At 42.6% G+C, this 20,336-nt stretch overlaps 1 protein-coding gene and 1 long non-coding RNA gene across 3 annotated transcripts in view; one reads left to right on the plus strand and one right to left on the minus strand.

Annotated features, from left to right (window-relative positions):
* The window catches only part of FBXO3 (F-box protein 3), a 33,368-nt gene extending 31,992 nt beyond the window's left edge, over positions 1 to 1,376 (minus strand). Inside the window, exon 1 of the mRNA XM_006258462.4 lies at positions 1,172 to 1,376. Within this exon, the coding sequence (XP_006258524.1) occupies positions 1,172 to 1,269 (98 nt within the window). The 5' untranslated portion in view covers positions 1,270 to 1,376. The remainder of the gene's footprint in view (positions 1 to 1,171) is intronic.
* Positions 1,303 to 16,459, plus strand: LOC109280542 (uncharacterized). Of its 2 annotated transcripts, XR_002086911.2 has the most exons (4): positions 1,306 to 1,391; positions 3,169 to 3,254; positions 13,711 to 13,841; positions 15,840 to 16,459. It is a non-coding gene; the product is annotated as an uncharacterized LOC109280542 (long non-coding RNA). The 2 variants fall into 2 exon arrangements; XR_002086909.2 differs by lacking the exon at positions 3,169 to 3,254 and having other exon boundaries at positions 1,303 to 1,391.
* Positions 16,460 to 20,336: the final 3,877 nt, after the last annotated feature.

The raw sequence follows: 20,336 nt of genomic DNA on the forward strand, positions 1-20,336 counted from the left end.
AACAGGTTTGTGCAGTTAAGAGTACTTCTTTTGTTCCTCATGTATGCAAACTGCCGGCTACCGTCCCTAACCCCGCAGTTAAGGATATTTTGCCGACGTGGTTGCCAGCCCCTAGACAACGCTCTAACCGTGACAACTTTGGACGTATACTGACAACTGCTTATTCCTCGCCCTTTCTCTATTTATTATGAAATGTGATATCTGATGTTTAAATCACCACATTCACTCCGCTGCTGAACCAGGATAGGCTGTAAGCCAGAAAAAAGGGTGGGTTGTGGGACTCCTTCGCCACTGAGGCAGAGGCTCCTTAAAATGCTTAAATGTTTCAGAAAGGACAAGGACTTCTTAGTCCAAAGTAAGATCTCCCTCATGGCACAGCTGGGACAGAATCAGACGAGCTTTCAAAAGGCAAAACGTCCTTCCTCGGGTCCAAGACGTGGAAAAGATGATGAACCCAAGAAAGAACCTCTTCTGCCTGCAAAAGCTCGTCAAACTCGACCCCGCCAACCAAACCCTTGCCTGTCACATTGCTCCTAGGCCGCCAGGGCTGCAGCATCCCGCCAGCGAGCGCTACCTCAGGATCACACCCACGTTTTCCTGCCTCAACTTCTTCCTCAGGTCCACCCCGCTCACCCCTCCTCACCGTTTGGCAGCGGCAAATGGGTGCCTATTTTTTCCCTCCAGCTATCGGTGCCACCAACGGTTGCGGGGCGGCACCCGACGCCTTTCTTTTTTTTCCCCCATCTCGGCTGCTCCCCAACAGGTCCAACCAGTCACACCCCTATTCCAAGCCGGTGTGCAACCGCCCTCACTCCCCTTCCAGCCTGGGGTGATGATGACTAGGAGGACGAGCCGCCCCCCTCAAAACTGCCAGCCAACCACATCCCAGGGCTAGGGAGCCCCCACCATCTCCTGCCAGCCCCAACGCGGGCCCTCACAACCCCTCCCCATCCCCCAGCGACCGTTGGGGGAAACGCCCAGGCTTCGAAAGCGGGGGGGGGGGGGGGGAGGGCGCGAGACGTCACTTTCGAACACTCGCGGTTGGGGGAGGACACGTCACTTTCGAACGCCCCCGGGGAGGATTGGGGGAGGACACGTCACTTTCGAACGCCCCCGGGGGAAGACACGTCACTCTGGAAACGCTGCCCCCCACCCCCCGCGCCGGGCCCACCTCACGAGGTCGCGGTAGTCCAGGAAGCTGAGAACGAGCAGTAGCGGGTCCGTGGGCAGCAGCTCCAGGCTCAGCAGCTGCGGCTCCATGTCCGACATGACACGAGGCCGCGGGTGCGGGTCCCGGTCCCGGTCCCGGTCCCGGTCCCTGTCCCTGCCGCCGCGCCGCCACCCGGGCCTGGTGCGGCAGTAGCGCCCACCCCTCGCGCCGGTTTGTTATCGTAAGTCACGGCGAGGCGGGGAGGGAGGAGGCGCCGGGCGGCAGCGCCACCTGCAGGCCGGCGGGGGAACTACAGGCTCCTAGCTTGGCTGTGGAGGGGCGCTGTGGGCACCTTGCGGAGCCGGCCCGGGCGCAGCCAAGGGGCTGCAGGGCAGGAGAGGCACAGCACCAGCGTTGCCAGGTCTGAAATGTGACGTGATCATATTGGAAGCTCAAAATTCTCGTGTTTGCTGAAAAACGTTGCAAAAAAATCTGCAAACACGTATGCAAGGCAGCCTTCTCCTTATTTCCTTTACATTGCTCCCTATAACTCGCGGATGAGTTGAGTGAGAACCGGGTCATCAAAGTTCATGCATGGCTTTCTTTCTGAGGCCAGCAGTCGTCAGAAAGCGCTGGCAGCAAGCCCAGAAGTCAGTTAAGAGTCTGTGAGAGTGATTTGGGTTTTGAATATGCTGCATCAATGAGCTGCCTCAAAAATTACCGTACATTTTGAACACCTCAATAATTGGAAAAAAAAATTCTTAGCAAGCTTTCCGGTTTAGAAACCCTTCGTCGGGCTGAGGAAGCGACTGCAGTTGGCGTGTGCTCTTCCACCCAGGAAGGTGGCTCATCCAGGAAGAGCACGCACCAACTGCAGATGCTTCCTCAGCCTGACCAAGGGTTTGTAAACTCAAAAGATTGCTAAGAAAAAATTTTCCAACTATTTAGTTGGTCTAATAAAAGATACTGGATTTACCCAAAGACCCTTGTCTGCCTATGTCCTTAGATCAACATGGCTACAACCTATGCCCCAAGATACATATATTTTGAACGCTTTTACTCTTATTGATTGAACACCGTACAAGGGGTTAATTATGGTACAAATGCGATAATTATTGTATACCTGGCAACACTGCCCAGCACGGGGTTATGCCCAGCCCAGGGGGCCTCGTTCCACTGCAGCCGAGGCCATGACACCCACAGGGGCTGGCCCAGGTGACACTGGTCACCTACGTTCAGCAGAGGCCTCCTGGCACCCCTCCAGACCTAGTGGTACCACCTGCTGCCCTGACTGCTTAGCCAGGGATTCTACCCCAGGGGGGCCCTGAGGTGCCTTGAGAGCCTTTCCAGGATGCCACAGGGTGCCACACAACATTAGCAGTCTAAGGTGCGCATACCATGATTCACAAGCCCAGAAATTTTAAATAGGAGTCCCCAGTATCCAAAATATTCTGGTGCAACCTTTCTGAGTTCTTTGCAGCAGAATTATGGAGAAACAAGGCCGGAAGGGACCTCCACAGGTCATCAAGTCCACCTCCCATAAAGGACTGCTCTATTTTTTTCTGTAGTCAAAAAAAGGAGTGAAAACTAAGGTGCTAATTATTGTAACCAACATCATAAAAATACATGTATAATCCCGTTGTCTTCTGAAAGTAAGGATCTCAAAGCCTTTACAAACAGTAAAATACACCTCACAACTTCCTGTGTCTAGATAAATCTCCTGAGTTTTGCCAATAGGGAAAGTAAGGCATCATGTTACTGAATCAGAGAAAACTATAAACCCTTTGGGTCCTTATGCATGCATCTGAATTAGTTCCCCTATCCCTCTGTCTCAGATAATATGGTTAGGATCCCTAGGACACATGCTTTTCCAGGAGGGAAAAAAACTCTTGATGACAAATGAGTATTAAAGTGTCTGATGAGAAAAATAGACTTACTTGAAGTAATTACCAGCTGGGGGAATAGTTCTACTGATACCCTCAAGCTCATCACCTTTTTCATTTTTCCTCTATTTTTAGATCTCAGTAGTGTGATCCTGAGGCAGCCCTACACTGTCATGACACCTCCAGTAAAGTTAGGACTTGTGAGGGAGACACCAGTGTTTGTATGTGTCTACATTTCTGTGAACTTGACTTTGCCTTTGGCATCTATGTTTTAAAAAGGTATCCCCATGGAGAAAAAATGCAGAATGTTTAAAGTGCACTAAAATATTACTGAAGTTTGCTTTGTGTATTTTTTTGCCATTTTGGATTTCACAGTGTGTAGTAAACAGTCCTCAAGGAGGAGGTAGGCACAGCTACGAACAGCCAAGTACCATTCTCACTGCTCTCTGATCCATTCCAAAGGATCAATCAAACATTAGGTATTCTCAGATCTTCATTGTTGCTAGCCAAAGTGATTTTATCACCAGTAATGCAAACTTATTATTACTTTGCTCTTACTGTGGAGGTCTTTTCTTTGTAACTTTCTGTAATTTTATTTTGACATTTACTGTTGCCAGGTAACAGTCATCCCTTATATCCACTCCTCTCCAACCCTATCTTTTGCGGTGATTGAGACTCTGTTCCTTCAGTTAGAATAGGATTGATTTGATTTGCTGTAGTTTAGTCAGGTAATTGCCATGTATCTTATATAAATTTCAGTGTGTTTATTTTAAGTTATCCATGGTGCATAACTCTTCCAAAGTAAGCCTATGTATAATAAAGTATATTGCAGGGTGTGTCAATGTATAGTCTCCCTGGGTTCAGTGTGATATCTCGCCCTATAGTGGTCCAGTTTTTTGCAAGAATGAGTGACTCATTCTTAACTGTTCTTCTTGACCCAGTCTTGGAACTGGCACCAGGCATTGTTATACTTTTGCTGATCAGTTTAGTATAGAAATACCACATTGAGTCAGAGAATGATAAAACTTAGAAAAAAATGAAGGTAACTGGAAATCATACAATATGGTATGCCACAAAGGTGAGATAACATTCTGTGATTTGTGAAAAAAAGAAAAAAAAAAGAAAAGTTCAGTAACAATATGAAAACAAAAAATTCAAGAGGGTCAACTGAAAATTGAATAAGACAACAACATATGAATCTGACACCATTTTGTAATGGTTTATGAACAAAAAACTGGGGTGTTAAAGTAAATGCAAGACAATTGAAAAGAACATGAATAGACAACAAAGCCAGGAAAACAAAAGATGCAGCCTCAGGAGATGAAACTAAATCAGTTTACCGAATCATCAAAAACCCTGACAATGCAACCAATCATTGCCACTCAACAATAAGCGGGTCATAACAAATGGGGATGAAAAGGTAAGATAGGAAGAACATTTTCAAGAAATTCTTAATAAACTAAAACTCAGAATTGCAGCTACATGCATTGAAGTGCCCCTAAAGCTTATCAACATCAGTACAGAGCCATTCACTATGAAAGAAATTATTAAGGAAAGTAGATGCCAATGAATAATTAAGGGACTAAAGAACAGGAAATCATTTGATGTATCAAATACATGTCAAATACCTGTCAACATTTTTAAAGGCCAGTTTTAAAAGAATGACTGAGTTCCTATTTAACATCTGCAATTATACATGGGGAAAACAAGTATAAAACAAAAACAAACAGAAAAAGAGGTTCATTATTCAAATCCTAAAGAAAAGAGATAGGATTGTAACAACTGGCACCGTATGGCATTACTGTCCTTCCCAGAAAAAAGTTTATGGGATGACAACATTAGGATAGATGAAATCAGAGACAAACAAGAAACTGAGAGAAGTACAAGAAGATTTCATATACTGAACAAATACTTGTGTTGTGAAAAGTCCTAGGAAATGCACTGAGGTACAAAACACCAATCATCATTAACTATATTGGCTTTGAAAAAGTCCTTGATAGCTTTGACAAAAACACTTATGCAAGATAAAAGTTAGAAATGGAAGACAGAGTAGTATCAAACCTTTATGGAAAAGGTGAATGTTGTATAAAATTAATTAAAAAATAACATGATAATTTAAGATAGGGAGCAAAGATATATATGATCACCCCTGTTTTTTAACCAACCAGGGACTTGTTCACAAAAAAAACCCACTGAAGGGGACACAATGGATTTTCTTAAGTTGACACTAGGAAACTTGAAGACGTAGATTTTGTGGATGATGTAGCTCTTTACCCAGCGTCTACATACAACAGACAAAAATTATTTCTGTTTGTTCCTGACCAGTGTTATATTGGATCTCTTATTTATTTATTGCTGTTGTCAGTATCATCATTTATTTGGTTGAAACATTTAATCCTATCTTTCACATTATATCAAAAAAACCTCACAGAACCTCAAAAGACATATCCAGATGACCACAGACATTTGTTGCCCCAGGGATAAGTAGCACCAAAACACCTTGTGCCACTGCTACTTGTTCTCAAGGAACACCCATGCCATGTGTACTCTGGTACATTGCAAAGTAGCCCAGGTGGGATAGGGGAGGCTGGGGCAAGCAACTGTGCTAGCCCCAGTAGCCTTATACCTGGGGGCCTCCCAGGGCTGCAGCCATGGAAGGAAGCCTGGATGGCAGCTGGAGTGTGGCTGGTTTTGGATGAACCATGCTGCTGCCATGTGCACCACCCTGCTTTATTTCAGTGTGGGTTTCTTTGACCCTGAGATCTCCCGGGGTCAAAAAAACCCCACACTGCAAGGTAGTAGTACAGGGAATGTCTGCATGTGCAGTTTGTGGTGCCCCAGACAGCTGTGAGGCACTGCAAACCACATGTACCTGGTGATCCTGGTGTCAAAAAACCCAGGGGAATAAAAAGCAGTGCAACATACGTGGAAGCTGCGTGTGCCACCAGAAACGGAGCCTGGCCGACCGGAGCCCCCACTGGCTGCCAGCAAGGCTCCGAGCAGCTGAACCAGCGCCGCTCCTGCCCCAGGAGGCCCCAGAACCCGAAGTAAGGCTGCTGGCCCCAGCCTCCCTTACCCCAACTGGGACAATTTGCCCCGCACCAAACCCCACATGCAGGGGTGTGCACAGTGACAAAAAGCAGTGGTACAAATTTGTGCTGCTGCTGTTTTAACTATGGCAAATGCATGTCCTTGTATGTGGGGGGACACCCATAGAGGTTAAAATGCTGTTACCACATTCCCACAATTACTGCCAGGTTACCTCTGTACATACCAGGCCCAAGTGTATGAGAGTGGTATAGTTTCCAAATGGTGGTTTCTCTTTTGAGGCGGAGTGTATGGACAGATAAATCAATTGCATCACTTTAAAAGGCGGAATGGGAGACATTACCATGTTACAGCTGAATATGTTGTAACTGTTTAACCTATCTGCTCTATCCTGCAGTAAGTGGAAGTGAAGCACAATCATTTACCATCTTTTTCAACCAGGGATAAATGATTGTGGTTTCATGACACTTACTGAAGGACAGGAACATGCAGACAAAGCTGTTAAATCAGCTGAGATGCACTTATGAGTGACAAGTTCCATATTCCTTTATTTTGTCTCTCCATACACTGATTGCCACTAGGTGTCCCTAAACTGCAGTTAGAGGTGTGCCTGCTGCACAGGTGGGCATAGCTGGGCTAGCTGTAATCTAGACAATTTAGATGGCAACAGCAGTGAAGACATAGGTCACAAAATGCATCATGGGGTAGCCATCAATGTAGGTAGCCCAGGCTTCTATAGCTAGCACCAAAGCCCATGCTCCCATGGCTTCACTGGTTTTGTTCCTCAAAATGACTAGTTTAAGGTCAGTTCAGATATGTTTCTACAAGCTGCAATAACACCTCTCAGTTGCATACTCTAAGATTGCCAATTGGGACATAAAAGAGAAAGTTCCTGTTCTTGAAATTGACAGTAAAAACAAGAAATAAGACCACTGATGTGATTTTAGCATTGAAAAGTTCTACCTGCAACTTACCCTGAATTCTCCATCATAGTAACTGCAATTGGACAGACTGTGGAGAGGGATAATTTATCATGTCAGACAAAGTGTGTTCTTCCCTATGTAATTTAATAATTCATCATGGTTTTTCTTCCATTTCCCCTGGCCCTATGTACAGCCTAAAAGGCTAGATGTATTGTCCAAGATGTTTCTCAGGCTGAAGGTTGCTTAGATTACTTCACATATCTTATGTTTCATCTTTAAAAGATGGCAGAGGTTTTAGTATATACATTTCCTTTCACTTGCTGCAAATCTCATGAAATGGCAAGTTCAGGCCTTTCCTCCAAGGTGTTGAGCGCCTCTTGAGATCTGCTGAGTACCCTCATATTCCTCTCAGCATTCTATTAATCATTTCACAAGATCAAAGCTTTAATCCCCTAAATGGCTGATAACAAATGGACAGAATTATTGCTTTGGGGGGACTGGATGGCTCAGGGTATTGGTAACCTTGTAATGCAAGGTTGCTGGTATGAATCCTGAGCAGTTCAGTGGCTTTATGAAGTGAGGTTTGTGGATCCAGTTCCTTCTGTACATGCATCTACATCACAAAAATAAAAACAGCAATGATAACAAAAACTACCACTACAACAAAGGGCACTGGTTAGCAGCTTTAAGAAAGAAGCCAGTTTTTATAGACAATGGAAACTAAACATCCACTTTTTCTGCAGAGATGATCTTTCCAGAATGGAATGAAGCCATTCTGCACCGTAACTGTGGCTATAAATGTCACACCTCATGTGTGGATAAACAAAGGCCCTAGATTGTCATAAGATCATAGGGAAGTAGGGCTGGAAGGGACCTCATGAAGTCATCTAGTCCAGCCCGCTGCTCAAGGCAAGATCATCTCTGACTAAACCATCCCAGTAAGGTGTCTGTCTAACCTGTTCTTAAAAACATCCAGAGGTGGAGACTCCACAGCCTGCCTAGGTAGCTTGTTCTAATGCTTAACTACCTTCATAGTGAGAAAGTCCTTCCTAATATCCAACCCAAATTTCCCTTGTTGCAATCTGAAGCCATTGCTTCTAGTCCTATCTCCTATAGGCACAGAAAATAGCCTATCTCCATTCTCTTTAATTGCCCTTTAGATATTTGAAGACTGTTACCAAATTCCCCCTCAGTCATCTTTTCTCTAAACTAAATAGTCCTAGTTCTTTCAACCTTTCTTGTAAGTCACATTTTCTAGGCATCTAATCATTTTTGTCACTCTCCAATGGACTTTTGTTAATTTGTCAACACTTTCTTGAAGTCTACACCCAAAAATAGACATAGTACTCCAGGTGAGGCTAAATAGAGCAGCAGAATCGCTTCCTTTGATTTGCAAGTGACACTTCTGTTAATGTCACCCAGTATGTTAGGGGGTCTTTGCAATTATCAACTGAGATACTTTTATAAGCAAGTTTTACAAGAATTATTGAACTATGAATTGTTGTTTAATATTTACTGTAATTTACCCTTTATGCACAGAGGTTTGGCTCAGAAAACTCTATAATAGCTGCTTCTTATATCTGTCCAAATGAAGGCAATGCTAATTAATGATAATAAACCCAAGAATTCAGATAGGCTAAATTCTGTTAACTTGCTACACAACCTAGGGTACACTTATGACTTGCTGCAGTACTGGATACTCCAAAATATGGCCCTATACAGCTAGGCTTAAAAAAAACCCCAACTATGCCATTTGGACCCTGAAACTACTCTCATTTGCTGTACTGCCTCCACCCAGCAAGCTATAAAATGATGTATAGATAAATTTACACTAAGGATAACAACTTCCAGAGACATTATTATATGTGGTTACTTATTTATTATTACAGTACCAGAAACACAGAAACACATAAAGATAGGGTGCCTTTCTCTGAACAGTGACAATCTAAAATTAGCCATGATGCAATAAATGATGATAGCAAACAATGGAATCAGGCTCACGCTGTGAGTCCTTTGTACTGCACTAGGCCTTGATGGCCATAGGGATTAAAGGGAGCAGGAATCTGCAAAGGTGGCATACAGGATAGCACCAGTACAGCCAAGTATTTAGCTCACATTGTTTAGCTTAATGCTTAGAGTACAGCACTGGAAATAAGGACATCCAGATTCCCTTGCCTAGCTTTTCCCCTGATTCTGTACCAGGCAAGTGAGATAAAGGGGCAGGAATGTAGGAAAAAAATCTGCCGCGGAGTAATTTCCTGCTGGTTTAGGACCCAGACTATAATAGCATCAGACCACTGAATCTTGCAGCCCCTGACTTAGAGGAATGTCAAGGACAGGAGTAGTTTGTCCACAGTAGTTGTGTTCAGATGATTCTGAGTTGCCAGATGGCTCCATGGAACTGCTCTAAATAATTGATAGCTATGCATCTCTTGCACCTGCCCAGAGTTTTGAAAGCACATGAAAGGTAGCATGAAGCCACCTCTACTCCTCTTCTGGGCTGCACAGTTTGGAATGTAGATTCCTATGTCATCTAATCAAGGGCACTAAAGCTGACTACCAAACTTATAGACTTTATAATAGGTCTAAAACATTTATGTAGCTCTGGTGGAACTGGGAATACTAATTGGTGGATGTTTGTAATATACTGGGCTCTTCAGACAGACAGAGTTCACAGGGATACAAATTGTCAAAACCAACTTTTTTTCTTGCACATCTGCTCAGTTCTGAGCTGGGTTTTTTTTCACCTAGTGTTCTTTTCTTAAAACCAGAATATAAGAGACCACTACAACTGTAAACATTAATGTTGTTGAGTGCCAAAAAAAGTCAGGGCTTGTTTTTTGTACAGGTGATCAGCAGTATCCTGGAAACTCCAAATAACTTAGAGAAAGACAAGGCCTTTGCTTCCAGAAGTGTAAGTCAGATAATGCAGTACAGAATCACAGTGCACTGAATGGTCAGTAGATGGCCTCATCTCAGAGCAATACAATATCTTTTTATTTTATGTGCTCATTTGTTTTTGTAGATTAACATTGGTAGAGTTCACAGAAGACATTTTAAGTGTCATTCTGCATAAGAAAGTTAATTCCACTCTTAATTTGGGTTAAGGAAGGAGTAATGGAGCCTCAGGACTATTTATTGCTCCTTTTACTTGCAACGCTTGTCACTTCAGCTGACTCATGATGCTAATAAGATGATATAGCCCTGGACATCTGTGAACTGTAAAAGACCCCATCAGCAATAAGCCTTAATGTGACATAATTTTGATGATCTCATAGAGGGTACTAGAACCCTAATTATTTAAATGTGCCCGTGTATTTCACACTACATTGAAAGCCTGGAAAATGAAGCTCTGTTTTTAACTATGGACTGTATGGGGTGACCATGCATATTTTCCCACACTGCCTCTTTATTGTGCTTCCTCTCTGAACCAAAGGGACTGTTTATAAGAGCAAGACATCAGCTCATTTTTATCAACAAGGTTGCCAGTTAGTCACAACCATGTTGGTGATTTCTTAGAATGCAGACACCTGTTCAGTGGAAACAAAAAACTGAGTCCACCTAACAATCATCAGATAGCAACAACTCTAGATTTCTGTTGGCTTGGTCTGGGTTTGAAGAGGTGACATAGAGATAAAAGTCACCAGAGCTCCTTAAGCGGTTTTTGAGTCATCCATTCTCAATGAGGGCTCCTCTTTTGAAGTTCTCAGGGGGACTCATGTGGCCCCTGGTCATCCCTTCTGGTAAGAACCCTTATCTATCCAATGCAGACCAGACTCTTTCCATAGTAGTACTCAAAAACAGTTATTACAATATAAACAACTTGTGTGTGCTGATGCGCATTCTCAGTTCCCTTATCAGCCAAATAGCACGCTCCTCATTCACATATTAGGTCAAATTCACCCCTGATCTAACTCCAACCATTTCAGAGGAACTGCACTGAGGCTCCTTGGGCCCACTCACCTTCTGGGCATAAATAAAGCATAACTACAATATTTCAAATCATTCCTTTGTAACTTGGCAAGAGAATTGCCCTGAATTCTAAAGGGTCCTCATTTTGATGAGTCTAAACTATCCATCGTAGGTATTTCAAGGGGTTATTGCCTTGAAATGTCAGCACTGTCATAGGCAGTGCTTAGAATGCTTGAGGACCCTGACTGGTTGGGGTTTATTTTTCTTTCTGCAGGATAATTCCATTTTCATTGGGCTAGTTTCCTTAAAAAATAAAGGAAAGAGTAGCAGACAATGTATCTTAAATCACTGTAAGGATACAAAAAAGCTGATTAGCATATTGGTTGACATTGGTAATGATACTCAACTTCAAATGCAGGCCATAGTACTAATGGAAGGGTGTGCAGGATGCAGACAAGAATCAGGAGACCATTCTCTGATGTTTCAATTGATGCAATGTCTACAGCTCAGCTGCCCATTTAAAGGACTTGCTTTCTACCAGGAAAGAGATTTCTGTTTGACCACAATGTCAGAAGAAAGGGTAACTGAAGCTCTCTGCCCCATCATATAAAAAGCTCAGTCCAAACCACTAGGGCTAAAGGGGGGAGAAAATACATCCGAGTATTGAGACAATACATGACACGCACCAAATATCTGGCTCATATTTATAAAGAGAATATGTGCTAAATGTAAATGATACCACAAGGAGTTTATCCCAAAGAAAAATTGCCAACCACTAGTCAGCTATGTACCAACACCTCTCTCCTTACATAGGCACCGACTTTGGTTTTTGCCAGTAGGTACTTGCAGACATAAAAAAACAAAACAAAATGGCAATTTAAACTTGGTGGGTTACCATGCCAAGCCCCATCCATGCCCAGAGGAGGTAGGATGTTATTTCAACCTGGCTCTAAGTCTGCAGCATCTATAAAGATTAGGCTTTAGTGAGGCTTTTTGGTGCTTTTATCTAATAGTTGATTGAATCAGCTTTAGCTAAAAGTGCCAAAAAGCCCTGCTGAAGCAGCCAATCTTTACAGATAGTGCAGAGCCAGGTTGAAGAAATGTGCTGCTTCTTCTGGTAAAGCATGTTTTGTTTTTTGTTTTGTTTTGTTTTTGGGTGGGGTTGCAGGTGGGGGTGGTTAACGTCTGCAAGCAGTTATCCATGGCTTGTGAGTGCTGTGCACCCACTAATTTTTTTCAGTGGGTACTTGAGCCTCAGAGCACCTAAAGCCAGTACCAGTGTCTCCTCAGCTTCCTTCTTGGCCACTTTCAGGTTTTTTTTGGTTTTTTTTTTGGGGGGGGGTTTAACCCCTGTTTCCTGTGTCTCAGGTTCCCATTTGCTAACCTGCTGCACCTGTGCCTCCAGCAGGATTTGGCTAATCTGGCCCTTCCAATCATTAGTAGCCTGGCAACCATCTGGCAGCTTTTACACAGGAGTGATGCTTTTTGTCCTTCAGATAGAATGCTGACATAATTAACAAAAAGGAGAAGAAAAAGCCGTTTGTGCCTTTCAGACTTCATTCATATCCTTTTCACTCTCAAAATCTTACTGAACAAAACAAGAAAAAAAGAAAAGTGAACTGAATTTTAACTGGAGCAAAATAATTTAAAAACCCAAGCAGCCTTCTGAAGGCTCTGTCACACGGTGTGACATCTAGCAGTCCTAGTATGAGACTGTCCTTAAACAACAAGTAAAAAGTGTATTTTACACTCCTGTAAAATATGGTAGGGCAAGGGTCCTTACACTGACCCCAACAGTTACAGTACTGCCACCACCCTACTCCAGTGAGAACCAACGTATAAGTAAAACTCCTAGAGCTACATTCATCTGATTATTGACTTCAACTGAATTAACCCAAGAATTAATCCAAGCACAAATTTGACCTTTCTTGTGCTGACTGAGGACACATATACACATGTGCCCAACTGCCCAGTTGTTACTGCTCAGTTATTTGGTACTTGCTTTAGCAAGTACTAAGGCTAAGTACAGACATTCAAAAAGCTGGAGACTGTGCAGTAACCACTGCTACATTCAGTCCCAGCAGTGCACAAGTCATTTCTGACCCTACAGTGCAGCAGCAACAAGCTAGTGCACAGTAGTTCGTTGCTACTGCGCAGTAGCATCAGCATCACAGTTCATGCCCACTGACACTACATTGCCACAGCAACAAGCTACGTCACCGTAGCTCATCCCTATGGTAGCATAGCGTCTCGTGTAGGCGCTCCCTCAGAGTATACTCATAAATGAATAGAGATGGTAAGATAGTGTAGTGTTTGTTTATTCACATAAATTTCAGCTTTTGTTTAAAAAAAGAAGGCTTTAGGGATGGAAATCTGAAATTTGAATGTTTAGTTATTTTAGTGCAAAGTGTTCTTCATGGAAAATTTAGATTAGGTAAAAATTCCATTTTAAATGGGAAAATGTTGTAGATGGAAATTTTTTACTAGCCATAGCACTGAGTAAAGGTTGGATGGATCCCTTAACAATAACCTCTTCTTCAACTGTTCCAAATTCTTCACTAGAAGAACAGATCATGGGGGGTATTACAGTAATAAAATATGACTACTCCTGTGTAAAACAACTCAAGTAGTACAGTTCATTAGGTGAGAGAAGTAGTTAGCTGTGTTAGCCTGAAGTCAGGCAGAAAGCAGGGTAGAGATGCACCTATAGACTAACTGAATCAGAGATGCATAGCCTTTGTGAACAAGAGGTTACTTCATCAGATGCTATCATTATGCTTGTTTGTTCTAGCAGAAGATGAACCTCTAGTTCCCTATGAGTGCAAGAACCACTAAACCTGGGCAGTTCTCAACCATATCACTCCACAGTCATCTGCCCTCATGGATACTCTGTACACACTTATGTACTTGCTCAGCTTTACCCAGGTGAGTCAATCGTTTTCATCAGGTGACCTGTTCTGCTAGTAGCTGAGTATATATTGGTGCATTATTCACTGTCATAGTTAATGCACTAAAAGTCTCTATTTAAAATGTTTGCAGCTGCCACAATATGTCCACCAGCATATTGCAGAATTCAGGAAACTTGCTGCAGGATTAACATCCGCAATGATACAGAGCACGTGAGGCTATGCAAATAACAATATCCTTATAACCAGAGATCCAAAAAAATACAGTATTTGGTTTAGTAGTTTAACTCAGGCTTGTCTATATTGTAGCAGTGGTGGATCCCAGTGTTGGACGACCTGAGCACACCTTGCTTATGACCTGCCCCCTTTAGTCCACAAGCTCTAGAGATGAAAGTGTTTGACAGTGGCTGCTCTGGGCTCTTCTTTACCACCTTTTTTCCAGCACCTCAGTTTTCAGCCCCTGAGCTGAGACCAGATGCTGAGAACAAGCCTGGAGCACACTCACTAGGGAATATCCAGGCCTGGAGCAAGTCTGCAGGCTCAGATGCGGCAGCATAGTGATGCGGCCAGGCAGCAAATTGCAGTTGCTGCTGCACCACCAACACAATTGTGATCACTGTTGCGTGGCTACCAGTAGCAGCCATTTTTTTCACCCACCCCCACCCCCAAATTGGTGCCTAGGGTGGTTGCCTTGGTCACCCTGCCCTATCAGATGGGCAGGGTATGCTCAGGCCCTCCAGTGCTGGGACAGGCTACAGCTACAGCATAAACAAGCCCTGAGAGTCAAGTGTTCTATGTTTTCTTTTCAGCAATGCTATAAACTTGCTGTGCAATATTGCTTTGTTGCTCCACTCAAAACTGTGGAGCTGTTACCTGGCCTACAGGGGTCCCCACAGGTCTGGAAATTTGGCAGCAGGAAAGCATCAATGAATGCTGCCATGGCTCCCTCACCCCAAATTTCCAGACCTGTGGGGAGCTCTGTGGGCTGGATAATGTATGCTAGAATGTACTGTATGGAGTTGCTCCAATGCATGGCTAGATCTGCAGGGGTGCAGGTTGTAGCCATGTTGGTCTAAGGCTAGATCTGGGCATTCAAGGTCAGGCAGGCATACCCGTAGACCAACCCTATGTGCCAGTCCCACACGGAATCTGGCCTGTAGACAGACAACACACCCCTCGTCCAGCCTACAGGGCTGGCAGGTTGGGTAGCACTGGGTTTGTGCCTTGGTTTTGTCATCCAAAGGTGGCAGTTATAATCTTTACAGCTGGAAGCATAATGCATTAACATCTGTAAAATGCTTAGAGATCCTTGGATGGACTGTGTTATGGACATGCAAATTGTTTTACTTAATGATTCTCTCAGAGTTCTTCTGCGATATTATGTACTTTTCAAGGAGACGGCCTCTCATTAGACTGTTACAGAACGACTCCCAGCAGGATGACACAGGTTGCTTGTGATTAGGCTTAACCTTGCAGCAGTTTAACCTTCATCTGATTGATACCACTTTTGAATCTTAATTTGATGACCTTTTTTTCAAATTTTCTCTGATACAGTATCTCTCTGATATAGTATCTCTATTCCAGAGCTTATTATAATTTCTATTTTGGCTTGCAACAGAAGGATACATGATTTGTTCCAACATCCATTAAAATGACCATTGCCTGCAGTGCAGTATCCTCTATGAATAAAATGAATCTGCTACAAATTAAATCAATTGCTATTGCTTTGTATTTTTAAAGCAACAAAAATCTTTGCAGATTACTTGTCCATGTGTCATGAATCTCCTACCATTACAAGTTACTGCTATCAATTAATAGACTTAATATTCTCATTTTCAATTTACATTCAGTCCATTAAGAGTCTGAAAGCCTCTTTAACATGTATTTGAAAGCCTTGGCTCTTGGAGATGAAATCTTACCTTATGTGTGGTAGGTGTGGGGGTAGAAGAGTGATTTAGGAGCCGAAATACATGTTAAAGTATAGCACCTGAAGCCTTCTTGTTTTCTGAATTTACAGCATCAGACTGGCAGTCATATAAATGAGTGATGCTCCGTGATGTTCTCTTCCAAGCAGGCTACAAAATTGGCAGGGAGTCTTCAGTTTTGTGCTGATGTGTTCTGAATTCAAATAATTTGATTCTTGGATATAATGACAATTGGAAGCACAGTATTACCTTGAGAAAAGAGATGGGAGAGACAGCTGCTGTACCCCGCACTCAGGAAAGATATTGCATTAACAACTGCTTCCCATTTACTCTCTCTGCTGAAAACTCTATTATGCTGGGTTCTTATTGCCCTTATTCAAGGGCATGGAATTAAAAAGTGATATTGATGGTAATGCTCTCATCTTCTTACCACGACTGAATAATGGGGACAATGAAATAAAATCTTGAATGATAATATGCCTTTTAAAATAATGCTGATATTAAATATGTCTAAAGGACAGTGCATTTGAATAGCAGCTGATGAAGTAATGTTCATAGCATTATATATGCCCTCTTGCCATTTTAAAATCATTTGTTTTTATTTTTGCCATTGTTGATGGAACATTTTCTTTTCCTGTAATTGCTGGAGAGATGTCCTGCTTTAAAGAATATAGTTGCAGAGGGGCTGGAAATAAAATGCGTGTTAAATTAACCCATCCCGGTAATGCTTCTTTTTCTTAAGGGGATAGGAATCCCTTTCTCCATGGATTAAGGAAACTAAGTTCACCAATGACTTAAGAGTAATTTCAGTTATGCCTGAAAGGAAAGTGAGTAGAAAAACCAGTGTGGGTTATAAACCACAATTTACACTGATTTACCAAATAGTGAGCAAATGCATGTAGCTTACACAGAGAGCAGTAATAACAGTCAAAGCAACTTACAGGAATGGGGAAGGAATGTGGAAGGGAGAAAGTACCTCGAATAAGGCAGTTCACAGAGGGGAGGGTGGCATTCTCTTATGCTTTTAATATTTCATAGTTGCTTATTTTCCTCTTATCTAATCCCCAACTCCTCATACACGTGACCTGTTTCATGTTGTGTTAGTGGTTATCTACATGGGGAAAATCTTCCCAGTTATACTGACATAGTTACACAATTACTCTCATAGCAGTATAACTACCTATCTGGATGCCTCTATTCTGGCACAAGTGACTTTTGTTTGGTGTGCATATACCCACACACACACACACACACACACAATGCCATAACAATATAAATACATTAGTGGTTTAAATTTATGTTTTATATTACAATGAAAAAACTTCCCAAATAAATAAGGATCAAGTTTTACTTGTTTGAATGCCCTTTTATGGATGGTAAAGGACTATAACAAAAGAAATGTTATTATTCCCATTTTATAGTTTGGAAACTCATGGTATAGAATATTTCCTAGCAGGCAACGTCAATCCTCTGGATCATGGTGTACATGGAAGAGGTCTAGTTGGATGCCTGATTAATCTGTTTGTGACTGACAAACTCAATTTGAAAGTGACACAGCTTGTTACAAGTTTCACAGGTCCATATATTGTCTAAATTGGAGTCCAATTTATAGCATGCTGCTTTCTTTTTTGCTTTACTTCTGTCTTCTGGATCAAAGCCACTTCATGTGGAGTTGCACCCAGATGTTCCCTCCAGATCAGACAGAATTCTGCACGCACCTCCCAGCTTTCTACACTGATGTTGAATGACTTCATATCATTTTTGCACACATCGTGGTACCACCGTAGATGGCAACCCCGCCTTCTACAGCCACATGAGATGTCTCTGTCAAATCCTGAAAATAAAGTGGGAGGACAAAATACCAAATACAGAGGTATTGAAGTGTGTAGGATTGACACACCTAGAAACCACTGTCAAGAAGAAAAGGTTGCAATGCATCAGCCACGTCAGAAGAATGGGAGAAGACTGTATCTCCAAGAGCAATGGTGATGTGTAAGGGGTGAGACACCCCCCCCCCCCCCAAGATTGGTCGTACACCCCCTGGAAGTCCCAGCCACTAAACCAGAAGTGCTGGCAGAAGTCCACTTCGGGTTTCACTGTTTTCACCGCTGGTAGTTCCGTGCTCAGCGATCAGCTGCTGGGGACCCCCACCCTCCCGGTCGTCAACCTGGTGCCCCCCCCAGACTTAGGAGGCACCAGTCACCTATGCCTAAGAATATTTTGTATAGTGAGATTCAAGATAGAATATTTAAATGATTTACAAAGGGTCACACGAGAAATCTCTCTTAGAGGAGTGAAGAAAATACAGATCTTCTAAATTCCATCCCCCTATTTACAACATAAAACCATACACAATGTCCCTGGGCTATTGAAAACATTGTTCAGTATTAATCTACTTAATATCAATTCAGCTGATAGTGAAATAATTTGTACTGGCATCTCAGATAAGCCTCTTTATTATATAGTATCATTGAAACTAAATCACAATAAACATTGACACCACCCTAAATGATACATGCAGAATGATAACAGGTTGCATAATCCACCAGTTCCCTGCCTATACACACTATCTAACATAGCACCCCCTTACATCAGAAGGAAAGTAGCAGGTGATGTTGACTGGCAGGTACACGACTCAGACAACCACTACCCGCTATATGTACATTAACCAGCACACTGTTGTTTCTCATAGAGAAACAAATTTTTGCCTTCTACCATACCATTGACCACATCATCAGAATCAGCCAGAACTACCTTCTGGCAAAAAGAATGAGAGAAACTAGGCAACAAAGCTATTGAATGGAGTCAGAAGTAATTAACCCCAGTGAGGAGTTAGCATCCAGTTCTGGCTACAAATGGCACACATGGCAGAGCCTGAACAGATTGATAGTGGGTCTTGGCAGATGAAACTCTCTCATGAAATCATGGGACCTCTATGCAACCAACCAATGCGCTTGTCAGAAAAATCATGGATCATCTGAGATGCCCTGTAGCCAGAGCCATCCCTTGGGGTTTGTGAGGCATATCAGCCCATGCAGGGCCAAGGGGTGGCAAGTGGCTGAAGCATCCCACAAGACACCAACACCAGAAGCAGAGGCCTGTACAGAATATTGGGAGCAGGCTATATAGAAAGGTTGGACTGGAGACATGATGAGGAAGACTGAAACAAAACCTGTTTAAGGATATCAGATGTATTAGCCAGATACATAAAATATACACTATGAAGTGAGAAGAAATTAAGTACCCACACTTTCATCTATTTGGATTAAACAAAATCATTCTCCTGAATTCCCCAACACTGGTATTATACTGGTATAACTCCAATGACTTCCAGGAAGTTACTACAGATTTACATTATTTAAAATAAGATCTGTATCTGGCACAACAACTCTTTTTGTGGCAGTAGAGAGAAGTCAAAATCCTAACTTTGTTACAGGTTTCCACTAACATAAACAAATCTGTCAACTGAAGTTTGTAACCATCTGCAAGGTACAACGTAGTGAAAACATGTAGCAACAATTCAGGGACCCTCCAGTTTGAAAGTCATTATGTACACCAAGATCCAGGATCTCTAGCACTCCTCTCTCACGCTTATTAGGAAATGCTAATCAGTCAGATGTGTAGGCTGGCAGAGAAGTCCATCTTTGCTCAACACTTGATAGAAGCCATTGATATTGTGGCAAGGTCACAGCTATAAATCCCTGACCTGTGGCTAGTTATGTTTCTGCCTTAGTCTGGGAAATAGTTCAAAGGGTTTTAAGAGTACAAAGAATTGTTTAATTACATCAGCTCCCTACGGACTCAGATGTCAGCATAACCCCTTGAAAACAACTTGACCAAACAGGACTCTTACCACACTTTCTTTCCACTACCACGTTTTTATTTTGTCCCTATACTTGGATCCATCCTTCTAAGGTAAGAAAAAAGATTTGCTAGCTTTCTGCTCCTTTGCACTATAGACTCTATCCAGGAAGAGAACTTGACTCTGACAACATTCATTGTAAAACATTATATGTAGGGACTAGTTACAACTTGTGATAAACAAGTGAGCCCATTGATGATGACTATAGTAAAAACAATTGGGCAAGGAGTTGTCCAAGTGGTTAGGACCCTGAATTCTACCTAAACTCTAGTGTTGGCCAGTGTAGGCATGAACATCTATCTTCTTCTGAGTAGATCACATACTGGTTAGTCTTCTTTCCTATAACAGTAGCACAGATGATGATAAATCTTTGAACAAATCTGGTGAGGAGCCTATAGCTTTGAAGGAAGGGACCTGAATGTAATTCTTTCTAAACACCGTGAGGTTCTGATTGCCTGTAGATCTCTTACAAGCCAATCTGAAAGAAAGCAGGTCCGGCCAGATTCTTTGGAGACCTTTCTTCCTCATGAACTCCTTTGCATTCACACAGCCTCTGGCTTTTATTGTGAGGCAACTCAACAATGGCCTTCTCTGCTTGACAGCCAACTCCAGAATATCCTTTGTGTCACATCACTTCTTCCTCATAAAGAAGAGTTCCATGAAACCCACTCAGGCCAGTTTAGGTTCCTATGTCATTGCTTTAGACTAGTGCTTTGGAACACACACT

The sequence above is a fragment of the Alligator mississippiensis genome, chromosome 2 (assembly GCF_030867095.1).
Source record: "Alligator mississippiensis isolate rAllMis1 chromosome 2, rAllMis1, whole genome shotgun sequence".
Lineage (NCBI taxonomy): Eukaryota > Metazoa > Chordata > Crocodylia > Alligatoridae > Alligator > Alligator mississippiensis.